This window comes from Squalius cephalus (genome assembly GCF_949319135.1).
Source record: "Squalius cephalus genome assembly, chromosome: 6".
In the NCBI taxonomy this organism is placed as follows: Eukaryota; Metazoa; Chordata; class Actinopteri; order Cypriniformes; family Leuciscidae; genus Squalius; species Squalius cephalus.
Window position 1 is genome coordinate 40,248,854 of NC_137127.1, and position 15,903 is coordinate 40,264,756.

At 36.9% G+C, this 15,903-nt stretch overlaps 1 protein-coding gene and 1 long non-coding RNA gene across 6 annotated transcripts in view; one reads left to right on the forward strand and one right to left on the reverse strand.

Moving 5' to 3' along the window:
* vaspb (vasodilator stimulated phosphoprotein b) overlaps positions 1-7,053 on the reverse strand; it is a 48,692-nt gene extending 41,639 nt beyond the window's left edge. For 2 of the 5 annotated variants that reach the window (XM_079875093.1, XM_079875091.1), the window contains exon 1: positions 6,552-7,052. In XM_079875093.1, coding sequence (XP_079731219.1) covers positions 6,552-6,556 — 5 coding nt within the window. In that variant the 5' untranslated portion in view covers positions 6,557-7,052. Of the gene's footprint in view, positions 1-6,551 lie in introns of all 5 variants that reach the window. The other 3 variants (XM_079875092.1, XM_079875094.1, XM_079875095.1) reach the window with 3 other exon arrangements.
* Positions 3,340-6,820, forward strand: LOC307160827. Its single transcript, XR_013821645.1, has 2 exons — positions 3,340-5,670; positions 5,877-6,820. It is a non-coding gene; the product is annotated as an uncharacterized lncRNA (long non-coding RNA).
* Positions 7,054-15,903: the final 8,850 nt, after the last annotated feature.

Sequence of the window (15,903 nt, forward strand, 5' to 3'; positions counted from 1 at the left end):
TATGCAAGTCTGGAACAAAATCAGCCAACAACAACAAACAACAACAAAAATGGTTCTGATTGATGGCCAGTTTGACCGGTGCATCTCTAATTGTCATTTCACGTTTCTATCTTAGCCCTCATCTTAATGTTCTGCTTTTACCCAGCACTCCTGTTCCTTCCTGTGTTCTTAACTTCTAATAAGCACTAAGGACTTGCATTAATCGAATTGTATCCTGAGAGCTGAGGTATTCATAACAAACAATAAATGCACCTTCTTTTAAGTCACATTGGTTATGGAGTAAACTGCTAAGTCGTAGCAGCCAGGCTACATGTAAAGTCCATCCAGTGAACTTAGGCCAAACGTCTGCTCTGAGTTAATCAATCCATTCAATAATATTCAGTCAATACTGTGAAGACCCAGAAGAACGTTTTCCCCACAGCTGACCAACTGACACATTCATCCATACAATTTACAACATGACTTTACTTTGCTGTTCCCAATATTTCAGCCAATATTCTGGTCAAAACATTAGCTAAGGGTGGAGGGGTATAAATGTTTCAAATGGTAAAGATTCTGCAGTACCATTTATACCACAGTATTTCCACGGCACATATTATAAAATCCAAGCATTAACATATTTTAAGTACAAATAAATACACGTGTACACATCTTGATCATTACTTTCAAGAAAATAAGTATTTTCTGACTGACACACACAAAACTGATGTATTGGCATTGGATTTTTCATAAAAAGCATGCAATTCGAACATAGTTCTCTTTCGTGGCGTATTGCACTTGAAAAGTCAGATCCACACAGTGTTATGTCAGAATTATGTCCATCTTGGCAAGAATTCACTTAAACAGTCAGTTGTGTCTTTAGTGATGCACCAAAATTTCGGAAAAAAAATTCATCCAAAACAGCAATTTTCGGTATCCGTTGAAATGGTTTCGCAGGGCCGAGATCATTGACCAAAACCAATGATGTTTAATTGAGGGCAAGTGTTCAATATCATTTCAGTAATTTTGTGTACATCTCATTTGAAGATGTTTAAATTGATGTTTATATCTATGTTCTATGGTTATATCAGCCATCAGTCTTTTTTCAAGAAATCTGTCTCAGCCATTAAAAGGCCCATTTTAGTTGACCCCTTTGTTCTCCTATATCATTTCAATATCTAATGGTCTGTAATCACCCAGGATCATAAGAAATTAAATACCGGCAACAGAAGGACCACACTGCAGCATCTGGCATGGGGAGCGAAGCCACCGGTGCCACCCTAAACCCTTTAGCCTGTAGAAGCACCAGAGTGGAAGTCATTTAGATAAAGACATGCTGGGCGAGTCCCTCCCAGTCATCAGTCTGATAACAGCAGTGAATCACAGCGCTGCCATTAATCAGACATGCACTTCCAGGATGACATGCTGTGACAGAAATACACACAGGAACAAACTGGACTGATTACACAGCAAGTGTGGAAAACCAGCTGCGGACCACCTGTGCGTTTGTGTTTTCACATAAAGTTGAAGGGTGCCATTTCAGCTCCACTAGGGGCAGAACTGCAAAAACAATGTTTTCAATTTCAAAAATGTGTGTGCCATTGCTTAGACAAAACAGATTATCGCCATAACAACTACACGCCATAACAACTCCACTCTACTTCCTTTTACACTCCTTAACAAGTTTTGCCTCATTTTGACTTGTTTGGGATGTGTCTTCCTCTATGTATTTTCCCATTACTCAATGTTTCTACAATGCTCTAATGTGTAAATATATTATAAGCAGTCCGCATCCCTAACAGTCATCTACTGCAGTTGAAATGGTAAAGCAATCAGTCGAATCCCAAAAAAAATGACTGTATATCAGATTTTCACTCTGTCCCTGTCACACGCAAGTTTAAAATATTCTAACTGAGGCTATGTCCACACTATGTGCGTTTTTGTTTTCACAGAGTTTTAAAATGAAAACAATCCACATCCATACTGACGTTTCCACTGCGTTTCAGAAAAGATCTCCGTCCACACTACACAAGCGAAAACGCATGTCACATGATCAATCATGCACACTGGCGGGAATGCCGATTGCTCGAATAATAGCGTGCCTCTTGCGCATGTAGGCAGCTGCAGTATTATAAAATGCAGAGTTTAACTGCACAATGGCTGCTAAAAAGAACAACAAAGTCAGCAAAGCTTGCAGTTCCGTCTCCATGTTATTGTTTACACTGTCGAGGCTGGTCTGTTATTGTCATCTTGTAGCATAATGGTCATTTGATAGGGGCTTGACGAATCAGGGAAGGATATGATCCAGAGAAGACCCAATCAGGGAGCGAATGTGGGCAGCCACGCCTTGGTTTTCATAAGTCTCCGTTTTGTTCTGTCTACACTAAAATGCAACCCAGAGGTTTTCAAATTGAAGCATTTCCAAAATCGACTGTTATTTTAGAAGGTATCACCTTTTTATTTCCATGGCAATGCAGCAAACTTGTCACACCGCAGCCACAATAAGAATAGAGTACACTATAGTTACCTACACAACGTTTATCTAAAGTGAATAAATCACGTCTGATATTTTCAGTGTCTGTGGCCTCACTATATAAGAACACTCCACATGAAGCTGCTCTAAGAGCTTTTCCAACCCAATCTCATGAGACAAATTTCACGAGGTTGTTATTTCACATTTTACAAGTTCATACGATTCACATTCACAAATTTGGAATTTGGGAACATAATAAAACGGATTTCATAGGGTCCTAAACAGTTAAGTAATTCTTGAGCCACTTAAGATTTGGAGCCTGTTCTGAGCCACTGGTAAATGACTTCGATCTGTTTTTCTCATGACAGTGTGAACAGCACAAACCACATGAAATCTATTATTTTCGATTTCCGATTTGGGCCGCTTCTATATGTGGTCCTAAATCTGATACAGGTCGGATGTTTTGCAATGCGACCTCAGTCTGAACAGCTCAATTGAAATTCATGCGAATTTTATGTCACACTAGAGCAACATTCGTCACAATTCTGTGCTCACGGGAGTCACTTCAAAGATTTTACATATATACCCGACATTATCAAGACAGTTGTGAAAGCTGTCAGTGGAAAGACAGTGATGTGTTAGAACTAACAATTATTGCAGTATCAAATATACAAGCAAAACATGTTAGCTCGTTTCATAAATGTTGAAAAAAAATCTGCTCTCTTTTTTCGCATCCTCGTCTTTGTTTTTTAGATTGCCTGCGCATAAATTTGCTGGATTCCGCGGCAGAACACACATGTAATTGCTAACTTTAATGTCCTCCTTGTTCACTTCTGAATGACAGCGAGCTGTGTGACATCTTCTTATAGCTTTTTTTTTTTGCACATGCGGGTCAATACAGGACCATGATCTGTTCACACTGGAATATGATATTGGCCACATTTAAAACAACAATGTGAACAGCTATACAAAAAAATCGGATCTGAGAATTGAGCGCTATAGGCTTGCAGTGTGAACGTAGCCTAAAGAGGACCATATATAGTGTTTGAATAACCCTGGAACTTTGATTGTTCTTTGTAATCTTAACCCAGGGACTGCAGGTCAGTGACTTAGCCTGGGTTCCCATGAATTCAATACCAGGCTTCCCAAATAACAAGGTCAGTTTGAGAAACCATTGTTACATTGGGTGGCCTGGCAAAATTCAAAATGAGGCGCTAACCGCTCCAATGCATTCTGATGTTGACGTTCCACAACATGACAGGACAATAAACTTGTAAATGTGACAACATTCCATTCTTCACGTATTATGCAAGCAGACCCGACACAGTAAACTCATGGTTGTGCGCGCGTACTCTGCACCTTTTCCTTGAACCCAGCAGGCCTCCCTGAGCCAAGTTTCCTGTGTGTCACAATGGCAACATGGCATGAAACGTCACCCTTCAACACATTGCCTGATAACGTCGCTGAACTGAAATTTGCATAGAAATGCATGGCTGAGGTTTTAAAGTGTATATGCTTATTTAATGCACTCTTATTTTGGTGCGAGACAGATCTAAGAGTTGCGTTGACGAAAACCTGTCAGTCAGGTTGCTGTTGTTGTTTACATAGCAAAACGAGTGTTTTACATTCTCAAGATGTTGGAAGAACATGTCGGCGCTGGCGCTTCCCTATTTTACACAAATACGGATGGTTGCACAACACAGTAGGAAGTCTCTGTCCACTTTATAGAATCTGGAAAGCTCTTTCCTGTTGCCTCGTGTCACTTGGGTTCCTTGTGATTATTTGTCATGTATTATATGTTGTGTGTCATTATTATAAAGCATATTCTAGCTGTCTTTAACAAAAATTTGCTTCATTGTACAAAGTCTGAGACCAAATAAACGTATAATGAGGATTCTGTACTACAGTATTCTACACTATTCTAATATAAACAAATTTGTGACATACAGACCATTAACTCCTTTCTACAGATGGTCAGATTTCCTTGCATCAATTCAATCACAGAATAAAACATTTCGAATCATGCTACAAGATAATATGACCATCAGGTTTTGTTTATGTCAGCTTGAGTGAAAAATGTGTAGTGATTTTTTTTTTTTTTTTTCAAATCTGAAAAATATGTAGTGTATTTTTGTTTAGCTTAAGGCAAGACACTACAGGCCGCAAGTAGTTTTTTTTTTATATATGCATCAGTTTGAGATTTTGTTTTGGTATATTTTTGGTATAGCCTAAGTGTTGTTTCAAACTAGTGTAAAGAAAACATCCAAAATACAATTTTAAGTGTTGATTTTATAGCACTTTATCTATTTGCGTCTGTAGATTTCAATTACAATAGGCTACATGTATTTAAAGGCTGTTTTCTCATAATGAAATTTCCACTTCAGCAGCTCTTACATACACCTAATTTAACACTTTCATTCCTATCCATAATCTGAAGGTTTTTACAGAGAGGTTTATTCATGTAAAAGTCACCTGATTTTATACAACGTTTTGTTCCTAAAAAAAAAAAAATGGCGGAAAAGCATTGTGTTCTGGCTGAAACGTATTGTTTTCTGTCTGTTTTTCACCCGTGTCTTGTCTTAAACTAAACTAAAAGTGCCCTTGAACTCTACAACTGCTCAGGCCGAAGCAGGATGTGGAATTATCAGGCTTCAGTGCTCTATAGGCTACATGGCGCAAATGTGGGTTAGTTCCGGGTTCTGCCCTGACAGTCAAATTACAAATCCAACTATGGCAAAGGATTTAGTCTTGAATATTAAGTAGGATATTTGACGTTCGCTACTGGGTGAATGTCCCGTGACCTAATTAATATGCATGAGCCAAACCTTCCCCACAGTAGGATTTTTGAATTCGCGCCGCGGCCAACTCCCAGAACAGAAGGAACAGGGAGGGCTCACAAAAGAGGACTGGCTACGTGTTACAAAGGGCCAATTTACCGGTTGACAGCTGCATTTTCAACATGCACAATAAACTTCGTGCACACCGCCTGGGGATACAGTTATCGATACTAGTTCGTTTAACTGTGTTTCGTAAAAAGTCATTAATGTTATTCAAAAGCTCACATCTAGCGCACAAAGCAGGTGCACCTTATTTTAAAAACTACTATATGTTTAGGGAAAATCGATTTATTGAACTGTTCTCGTTGCTTTGTCAAAAAACATTTAATAAAAAAAAAAGTAAAAAATTCAATGTGTAAATAAACTGTATACAATAGTGCAGTGGTTCCCAAACCTGTCCTGGAGGACCACCAACACTGCACGTTTTCTTTTTCTCCCTAATCAAACACACCTGATTCAACTCATCAGCTCATTAACCCATGTGATAATGAGCTGATGAGTTGAATCAGGTGTGTTTGACTAGGGAGAAAAAGAAAACGTGCAGTGTTGGTGGTCCTCCAGGACAGGTTTGGGAACCACTGCAATAGTGTGTTTATTCAACCTTGCACTGTGTTTGTACAGTAAACGACTAATTATTGTAAAATAAATATTTTTTGAAATGTCAGCATTAAATTCTTTCTAATAAATACATAGTGCAAGGCTAGTAGCCTAATGGCAAAAAACGAACCGAAAAATTCCCAAACTTGTTTTTAAATCGATAGGCCTCTCTAACCAAACATATTTAGGCTATTTAAAATATATAGCTTTAGATGCCAAAATGCTGTGTTTTTACAATTAATGACATGATTCGTTTGACAGAATGTTTAAAATCACCGTCTCAAAACGGAAAAGCAACCCATTTGGTGACAAACTCATTCAAACTCAAAGTATCTCCAGAAAAATCAGTGCAAAATTATTAATAAATGTTCAGCTCCATTCAACAGCTATAGAGCAACGCGATAAAAGAAAGAACTCTTTGGCTGTCAAAGCCACGCAAAAACGGACGAGCTGGAGTGTGTAAACGCTCCGAAAGGACACACTTGCTCCTGTGATGGTCCCCCACCTCCAGTAGGTGCGAGTAACAGGACAGAAAGTGAGTAGGCTAACAGACCGAAGTCCCACATGCGGCCTCACACATTATCCATACTATGCGTTACATTGTAGCGCGCAAAACTAAGTACACACAAAAGCGAGGGCAACAAATGTGCTTTGACGCGCTTTACCTCATTGTTCGACGACAGTGCAGATTCCCTTCAGATGTAAAGCCGAACTTCCAGAGGCGAAAACCCAAAGAGAAAACGACGAGATCCTCATGGATAAACCCACCGAGGGGTTTGGTGTTTTTGTTTAATCTGTGGGAAGAAGGATAAGCAGCACAGCTCGATGATTTCCTGGTTGAGGAGTGAAGGAGGGGGTTGGAGGTGAAGTGTGGATAGAGTTGCTACTGGAGCTGGGCTTGTGTCAACTCTAATCAGTATCCTGGACTCATGTCTCGCTCCGAGCAAAGTCTACACATATTCCGCCTCATGTCCTCGTCTCCATTCGTGCGGCTGTTTGTAAAATGTGGAAGCGGTTTTCGACAAACTCCTCTTGTTCGCCGGTCGGTCTGTTAACGCTCATTCGCGACCGAAGCCCAACCTGCTCCTCAACTCTGAGGAAAAGCTTTCATTCCTGTCTGTCTCTCCCCCTCCCGAGCTGAAAAACAGCCAGAGAAATGTACTCATCCACTCCCTAGCGGCCGAGCTCCATTACTCCAGCTCTGCGTTACAAAGCAGGATCCGCTGATGGGAATGAGACGATGAATGTATACTTAGTTCTGACTGGAAAAAATAATAATTTAATCTTCCATCTTTAAGTGTGTGGTGTGCGTCACTATTCCCACATTCTGTAATATGCTCAAATGTGTATTGTAGGAGTGGGTTTTATGCTGTGTTCATTTTTGACATGGTAGGCTACCGTGATTAATACCATAAAGTTTTAACATATTTCATATAATACCATGGTATGTGATTTAAAAAATAAATAAATAAATTGGGGGGATATTTAATTGGTCATAATAATTTATCTTATTTTTATATTTATATTAAGTGTTAGAAGATCAACAGTAATGTTTATGTTTCAAAAACTAATAATTTAATAACCATAGATCTCAAAAGAATCTCAGTAGATATCCATTCTACTATCTATCTATCTATCTATCTATCTATCTATCTACCTCTCTATCTATATATCTATCTGTCTGTCTGTCTAGCTAGCTAGCTTTGTCCAGCTTTGCATGTTACTCAAAGTGCTCAAAATCATGGAAATCAGGTAGCTTTGGAAAGATTACATTTTGTTGTGAAGTAATATAAATGAATGTGTGTGTATGTGTATGCAGTATACAATTATAAATTAAAGTAATTTAAATTAGATATGGATATATCTATGGATATATAAAAGATATCCAACCATGTGTCACATCTGCCACATTAGTGACTGTTTGGCTGTCCCGCTCTCTCTCTCTCACACACACACACACACACACACACACACATACACAAATAGTTTGTCTTATGTCTGGAGACCTATTAAAACCCCTTCAAAATCAAATGCCAAAGTAGTTATGGATGTGTCTGATTATAATCCTGCTGTGTGCAGTTTACATCACTTACAGACATTTTTTGAAGTAAACATTTGAAGTAATTATGTAAGCCTTTGATAATTACATAATCAGATTTTCGGCCTGTCAGGCGTGTCGTTTTGGTTCAGAGGAAAACACTTGAGAAAAAAGAGATGTGCGTCTATCAAAAGACCTTTTGTACATCTGTAGAGTGTGTTTGTGCATGTGTAATGTGCATTATACACATCTGACTGCTTTGATAAGCGTATTATCTAAAAGGAAACTAGTCAGTTGTAATTTTAGGCTCACCCCTCCTCCATTGAGCCACTTTTACAAGCTCCCATTCTGGCTCTGCTTGCATGGCACAGATTCACAGGATAGAGCCTCGGACTCTGTGGCCTACAACATTCTTTACACTTGCACAGTCATGCTTTCAGATGCAGACTGCATGCAAACGTGAGACAAACAGAGCAATGTATTAAAGAATAAAACACCACCGGTAGGATCCTATGCATTTGTGAGTGTGTTTACCAGAGGCTGACAACAAGCAGGAAATTGTAAAGAATTTCTAAAGGCATTCTGGACGGAGGCCAAACAGCGCTGACCTTGGTTATGACACTAAGCAATGTATGAGCAATCACTATTGCGCGTGCAAAACAAACATACAAAGAAAGAAGAGTCTTATTCTTCTCCTTACACTTTTTTTACGAAGTCACTTTCAAAGCCATTGTAAATGTAAATGATACGTGGTTAAATCACGTCACCTAGTGGACAGTCTTTGGCTGTACATTCACAGTAGAAGACATTTTGTTGTTTACCACTAGATGGGGATGTAAGTACATAGATGGCAGAATACAGTCACAACAATAGCCGACAGAATCTGTCTAGTCTCTCTCAGGAGGTAATATCACCGAGCTCAGACATTAACCAGGACTCGTGTCAAAAATGCCTCTAAAAGTGACAAAGGAGGACATTTTCTCGGTTTTGTTATGATGGCCCTTTATTTTTTCACCAAATTGTATAATGACTTAAGAGTCTCTGCAGAACTGAGTGACCTTGTCAGTTTATTGTTGCTGAAAACATTTATGTTGCTCAATGAATGTGAAGAAAAAACTAATAAAACGTAAAACAATTGTTATATTAAAATGTGCTGTGACTATTCAACATGAACAGTCCTTTTAACATTTATTCTAAAAAGACAAAAGCATCTTCCTCCATAGATTCAACACATAATTCTAATTCTAAAAAAATGGCCAAGTTTATTTCGTTTTAATATATATTATAAGATCTATCTATCTATCTATCTATCTATCTATCTATCTATCTATCTATCTATCTATCTATCTATCTATCTATCTATCTATCTATCTATCTATCTATCTATCTATCTATCTATCTATTTCTATCTATCTATCTGTCTGTCTATCTGTCTGTCTGTCTGTCTGTCTGTCTGCCTGTCTTTTGATTCTATCTATCTATCTTTTTGATAGTATCTATCTGTCTATCTGTTTTTGATACTATCTATCTATCTATCTATCTATCTATCTATCTATCTATCTATCTATCTATCTATCTATCTATCTATCTATCTATCTATCTATCTATCTATCTGTCTGTCTGTCTGTCTGTCTGTCTGCCTGTCTTTTGATACTATCTATCTTTTTGATAGTATCTATCTATCTGTCTATCTGTTTTTGATACTATCTATCTATCTATCTATCTATCTATCTATCTATCTATCTATCTATCTATCTATCTATCTATCTATCTATCTATCTGTCTGTCTGTCTGTCTGTCTGTCTGTCTGCCTGTCTTTTGATACTATCTATCTTTTTGATACTATCTATCTATCTATCTGTCTGTCTGTCTGTCTGTCTGTCTGACTGTCTGTCTATCTGTCTATCTATCTATCTATCTATCTATCTATCTATCTATCTATCTATCTATCTATCTATCTATCTATCTATCTATCTGTTTTTGATTCTATCTATCTATCTATCTATCTATCTATCTATCTATCTATCTGTCTGTCTGTCTGTCTGTCTGTCTGCCTGTCTTTTGATACTATCTATCTATCTTTTTGATAGTATCTATCTATCTGTCTATCAGTTTTTTTATACTATCTATCTATCTATCTATCTATCTATCTATCTATCTATCTATCTATCTATCTATCTATCTATCTATCTATCTATCTATCTATCTATCTATCTGTCTGTCTGTCTGTCTGTCTGCCTGTCTTTTGATACTATCTATCTATCTTTTTGATAGTATCTATCTATCTGTCTATCAGTTTTTTATACTATCTATCTATCTATCTATCTATCTATCTATCTATCTATCTATCTATCTATCTATCTATCTATCTATCTATCTATCTATCTATCTATCTATCTGTCCGTCCGTCCGTCCGTCTAGCTAGCTTTGTCCAGCTTTGCATGTTACTCAAGGTGCTCAAAATCATGGAAATCAGGTAACTTTTGTATGATTACATTTAGTTGTGAAATATAAATTAATGTGGTAAATAAAGTGGCAATATGTGTCCACACAAGTCATTTACATTAGAAAAGGGAAATTGAGCAAAATAGCTGGAATATGCTAAATATATTGAATATCTTCAAATTTACTGGAATTTATTTCTTCGGAAACGGAAGATATCCAACCACGTGTGTCACATCATGCCACCAAAACAGCATGAGCAGTCATATAAACATTTATTCTAAAAAGACAAGAGCTTCTTCCTCCAGATTCAACACATAATTCCAAAAAAAGGGGCCAAGTTTATTTCGTTTTAATGTATTTTATAAGGTCCAATTGATTTATTATGCTATTTGTTCATATATATTTTAATATGGATAAAATATTAAGCATAATATAATAAAACATTTTAAAGATAGAAATAGATTTTTATCATAATATCAAAACACGTTTTAAAAAAATACTTTGGTTTGAGCTGATTCCCTTACCCTGTGAGGGGGAATCCATGTTTCTTTTCCTTTCTCTCAAATACTTTTTTTTTTTTTTTCAAACAGAACACGTTTGAAAATATTTTAATTTGTGATTTTTTTTTTTTATGTTTCCTTAAACTACAACACAAGTAAATTACAGAGTTTAATAGATAAATTACAGAGTTTAACAACTGTGCATAACATGAATGAGCAGGTAACTAATGTGATGTGCGGACAGAGAGAGACAGTGTGAGCGCACGAGATCAAGTGCGCCCAAAGTGAGAAGCGAATGGGTGACGGTGTGTTCCTCATGACTGTGCTGTCACCCTTCGGCTCCCCGGTGCGCACCTGATCTCGCGGCTGCGGAGCTGCTTGGAAACAAACTGCGGAGTCTCGAGTTACCGTGCGCGCGATCGATGGCTGATGTGAGAGCCCCGCGCGCCGGGCGACAGTATCGCGTTGCGCGCGTGGGGGAGACTGAGTATCGACGCGTGACCGATCACTATCATAATCACACTTCCCCTCTTATCGCCTCAACTTGCTGAATAAAACATAGCGCTTTCCTGCCAAGAGCAGTCACCCCGAGCAAACTTATTCAAGTTCATTTCACACACTCTGAGAAAAGAAAAAGAAGAGAAAGATGAAATGGGAAAATACACTAAAAAAAATAACACTTAGTAGCCTACATTTCGCGGACATTTACAAAGAAACGGCAAGTAACATAATGAATTAAACGTGAAATGTTTACATAGGCTAGGCTACTCCAAAAATCTTTATTTTATCTTTATTAACTTCGAAAAATCATGGTCTAGCCTACAGTGGGATCATTCCTGATATAAAGCATCTTCTGAACTGAACATTTAAAAATGAATATCCTTGTGTTGTAGTTTAAAAAAAAAAAAAATAATAATAATAGCAGACTTTCATAAATATGCTATTCTCGGGCTCAAGAACTTATAACGTACAAGCGCATGAAAATGTTTCCATAATTTCCATCAAGTTCAAAGCCACGTTGAGGGATTTACAAATCAACTGATAGTATTTTAGTGATGTTTCTGCTGTTTTCCCACCAATGATGTCAGTTTTTGAGAATGGTGATGTCGTTAAGGAACGTTTTCAACATGATATGTTTGAAACATTAGAGAAATGAAATGAAGATTCGCCTGGAAAACTTATTGAAGTTTGTCGTGAGTTTGTATTTTATCCAGTAAATGGAGACATATGTGATGGGAATATGTAAATTCGTGCAAATGATCCTGTGGAGGCTTAGAGCTTCACATGGATGTTAAAAGGCAGCGATATTATTTCGTTTGTTTCAGAAAACAGCGAAATAAGTAAATATTCCATGAACGATTTCAGGCCACTTTTGTATTGATTTTCTCTCATAGATATGTGATAGGCTTTATCCAATTTCTGGAGCTTGCACCTAACCCATGCTTTCTCACTTGTACTTGCATATTAAAAAAAAAAATAATAAAAAAAAAATCCTTTCCTTTCAAAAATGTACATGCAACATATAGTTTCCCCTAAAATATCTGTTATTGTTTAGTTATCTAATTTTAAGAAAACACTTTCTTTTGTAATGTGTAATTTTTAGTGGCTAATAATACCAATATGCCACATTTTGTAGGAGACATTCTCACTTATTGTATGCCTTCATATAAAACTAATCAATGTACATATTTTATTGTTACTAAATGCCCCAAAGGACACTTGAGCATTAAAAATGCATCAGAAGTTGCATTTAAAAAAAAAGAAGAAAGAAACAGCACACATTCAAATGTAAAGTTTTACAAAAGCATAATTCCAAGTGATAAAACAAGAAGTTATATAATAGAACTAATATGCGTAATTATATTTTATTGGCTTTATTGGTATCTCTGGTTCATTAAAGAACCTTTAACATCTATAAACCTTTCTATTGCACATAGAAGGTTCTTTATTTTTACAATTTATTTGAAGAACTTTTCACTGAAATGTTCTTTAAGGGAACCAAATGAATCTTCTTATGCTGCATGTTTTTTCACAAACCAGACAATTTTTATTTTATTTTAAGAGTGTTTGCAATATTAAAGTGTAACATGGTTTAATACACTGACAATTCACTTTGATATTTTTAGACCTTTAAATCACAATATTTAGTATTACACAATGTTTTAGTAATTTTAGCAAAAACAAGATTTTTTTATTTTTATTTTACCCCACTGCTGAAAATGAAGAATATTATTACAATATTGTTAAATGTAATTGATTATGTTAATGTGATGATGAACTACACCTCTGTCAAGAAAACTGATTCTGAACATTTGTAATCCAATGAGAATCAGAAATTTAGACAATGTGGCTTCAATATCCAAATACAATATCCAAATACCCCCCCCCCCCCCATTTACCCCATTTACCCCATTTACCCCATTTATCCCATTTATTATGTCCCATAATTATGTCCCATTTAACAAAAAATCTTTTACGCCTATTTAGAACAAGTGAAAGAACTACATTTAAGAAATGCTGCGGTGCCAAATGAAGATGTTTTGGAAGTTTAATTCAGATCTATATGTAGTGCAATAATGAGGGTGTGTTTGTAACTGGACCAATGATCTGACTTTAACTGTGCCAAATCCAAGACGGATAATTTTCCAAAAGTTCACTCTTTAGGTGTGGGTTATTCAGGATATTACATTATCCATTGTTTTACGGCATTATTTCTGCATAGCTGTCGAGCAGGTGGATGAATATAACAGACACTAATATGCAGTAAGGAAAGTTTTTCTCTTTCTGCCGGGCAAGGATTGAGTATTCACTGCTGAACGATGAGTTTTTCACTATTCATGTCTTTAACGGAACAGATCAAACCATGATCCAGTAGACAATTCCCCACAAAATGACTCAAACATGACCAACACATTGCAGACCTAAACCACTAAATCTCAGTTTTGACAGCATGATAAGATCTCAGGCTGAAGCGTCAGCTGTAAGTCATGGCTGTAGTATTCAGAGCTTCAGGCTAACCCACACGCAGATCCAGGTGCAGCGGCCCAGGGGAACACGGAGGACAGCGGGATGAGCGTCTCACACTAGAGAACACCTCAGGAGCCTGGGAAAAGCTCATTAACTCTATCGAAAACAGACACACTGTTAATGGTACAATAAATCTTTTTCCTTTACCCTGCTATCTATATTTGCTATAGATACCAATTTAGCATTTGTGAAACTGTATGGAACAATTTCTTACATTTTCTAAAGAAAATGTCTGTGGTTTAATGTTCCTATCCTAATTTTTTCATCCATTTATTGTTCCCTAGGCATAAACTCAGCTCTAAGAAACGAAATAGAGAAACTACTTCTCAACACGCTGTACAATCTGAGGTATCTTTCATGTTTGGGGTCAGAACAATTGTATACAGAACAATGCTTCCTATTTCAATATATTTTCAATATATAATATATAATTCAATATATAAGAAAAGCATTTTTTGAAATGGAAAATTTAATAAAACATTATAAATGTCTTTACTGTCACTTTTGAACAATTTAATGCATCCTTGCTGAATAAAAGTATTCATTTCTTTCAAAAAAAATGTTTGACGAGTTTTAAACCGTAGTTTAATTTAAATTTGCTTAGAATATTAATATAGTGATTCTTTTCTAATCAAAAAAAGTATAAAATTAATACAAATGTAAATATTTTAACTTAACACATATTAACCATTTATAGAACATAACTAAGAACATTCCATCAATATACATTTGTTTGATATAGTTTATCATTAAAACACACAAAAATGACTGAATAAACACATTTAATAAATATGACACCAGTGGATCACAATAACCCAAACTGATACACCGAGTTGGATTTTCACCGTTCCACTGAATATTTAAGTGACCTGACTGAGTGATTTTCAGACTGTCCTCTCAGGTCAAGTCCTGAGATAACCCTTTTGTCCATATATACACTTTTAAAACACACATAATTAACCCTAGATATTTTTTTTTTTACCATGATAAACCCCTTTCAGAGAGCTCATTCTAATTTTCAAAACAAAAATTGTCATTTTCAGAAACATTAGCCAAATCCTTTTAAACAAAAATGAATGGTTTAAAATGGCTTTTAGTACAAGGGGTCAGCGGAGCCCACTGTGGAGGGCAGGGGTGTGAAGTGACAGTCAGCACATCTGGTCACATTAATAATGCAGAGGCCTTTAAACGGCAGTTTGTCACTTATTGAGTGCTGCCTGCTGAAATCTACACTGACACCCAAGCTGCTGCCAAGGGACTCTACCAAATGAGAGTCGGATGAAGAGGAGGGGTGGGGGGGATGAGAGGAGAGGAAAGAGGACAAACAGCAACGTGAAACTTCTGATGAACACTTTCTGCCTTGTCTGGAAACAGTTAAAGGGGTCCTATTATGCTTTCTTACATTTTCAACTTTCTTGAGTGTGTAATGTTGCTATTTGAGCATGAAGTTACAAAGCACAAAGTCACTCCAAAGGGAGTTATTCTCTTTATCAGTGCAAACAGTTTCTGAACTCCCTGAAACGCCTGCATTGTAGTCTGAGTCTTCTACCGGGAACAAACACGTCACAGTATTCCTCATTTCAATCATTCCCACCCAAGGCATACGCAAAAATATAGCGGCGAGGCCTGGTTTAGTTGTGTTCGTATGTTGAAACCTACGGTTATGGTAAGGGTGACATTTCCTAAATTCACTCAAAATGGTTGGCCAATAACACCACACTGGTCCAGTCGACCAATCAGAGCACATTGTGCTTTTCGGAAGGAGGGGCTTCACAGAGACAGGAAATAAACAGGGCTGTGTTTGTCAAAACATCATGAGCTAAGTTGATTGTAGAGACCACTGGTGCCAATGGCTCTACGATCTTGTTAGGGTTATGATGCTTTTGAGAAACGCAGCCCAGAGTGTTACTGACAGACTGGGAAGAGAGGTGCTGCAATAATGTAAAATATGTAGGGCAAAAAAACTATTCCAGTAGACCCTAAAAACAAAATCAAGACTTTAAAAAA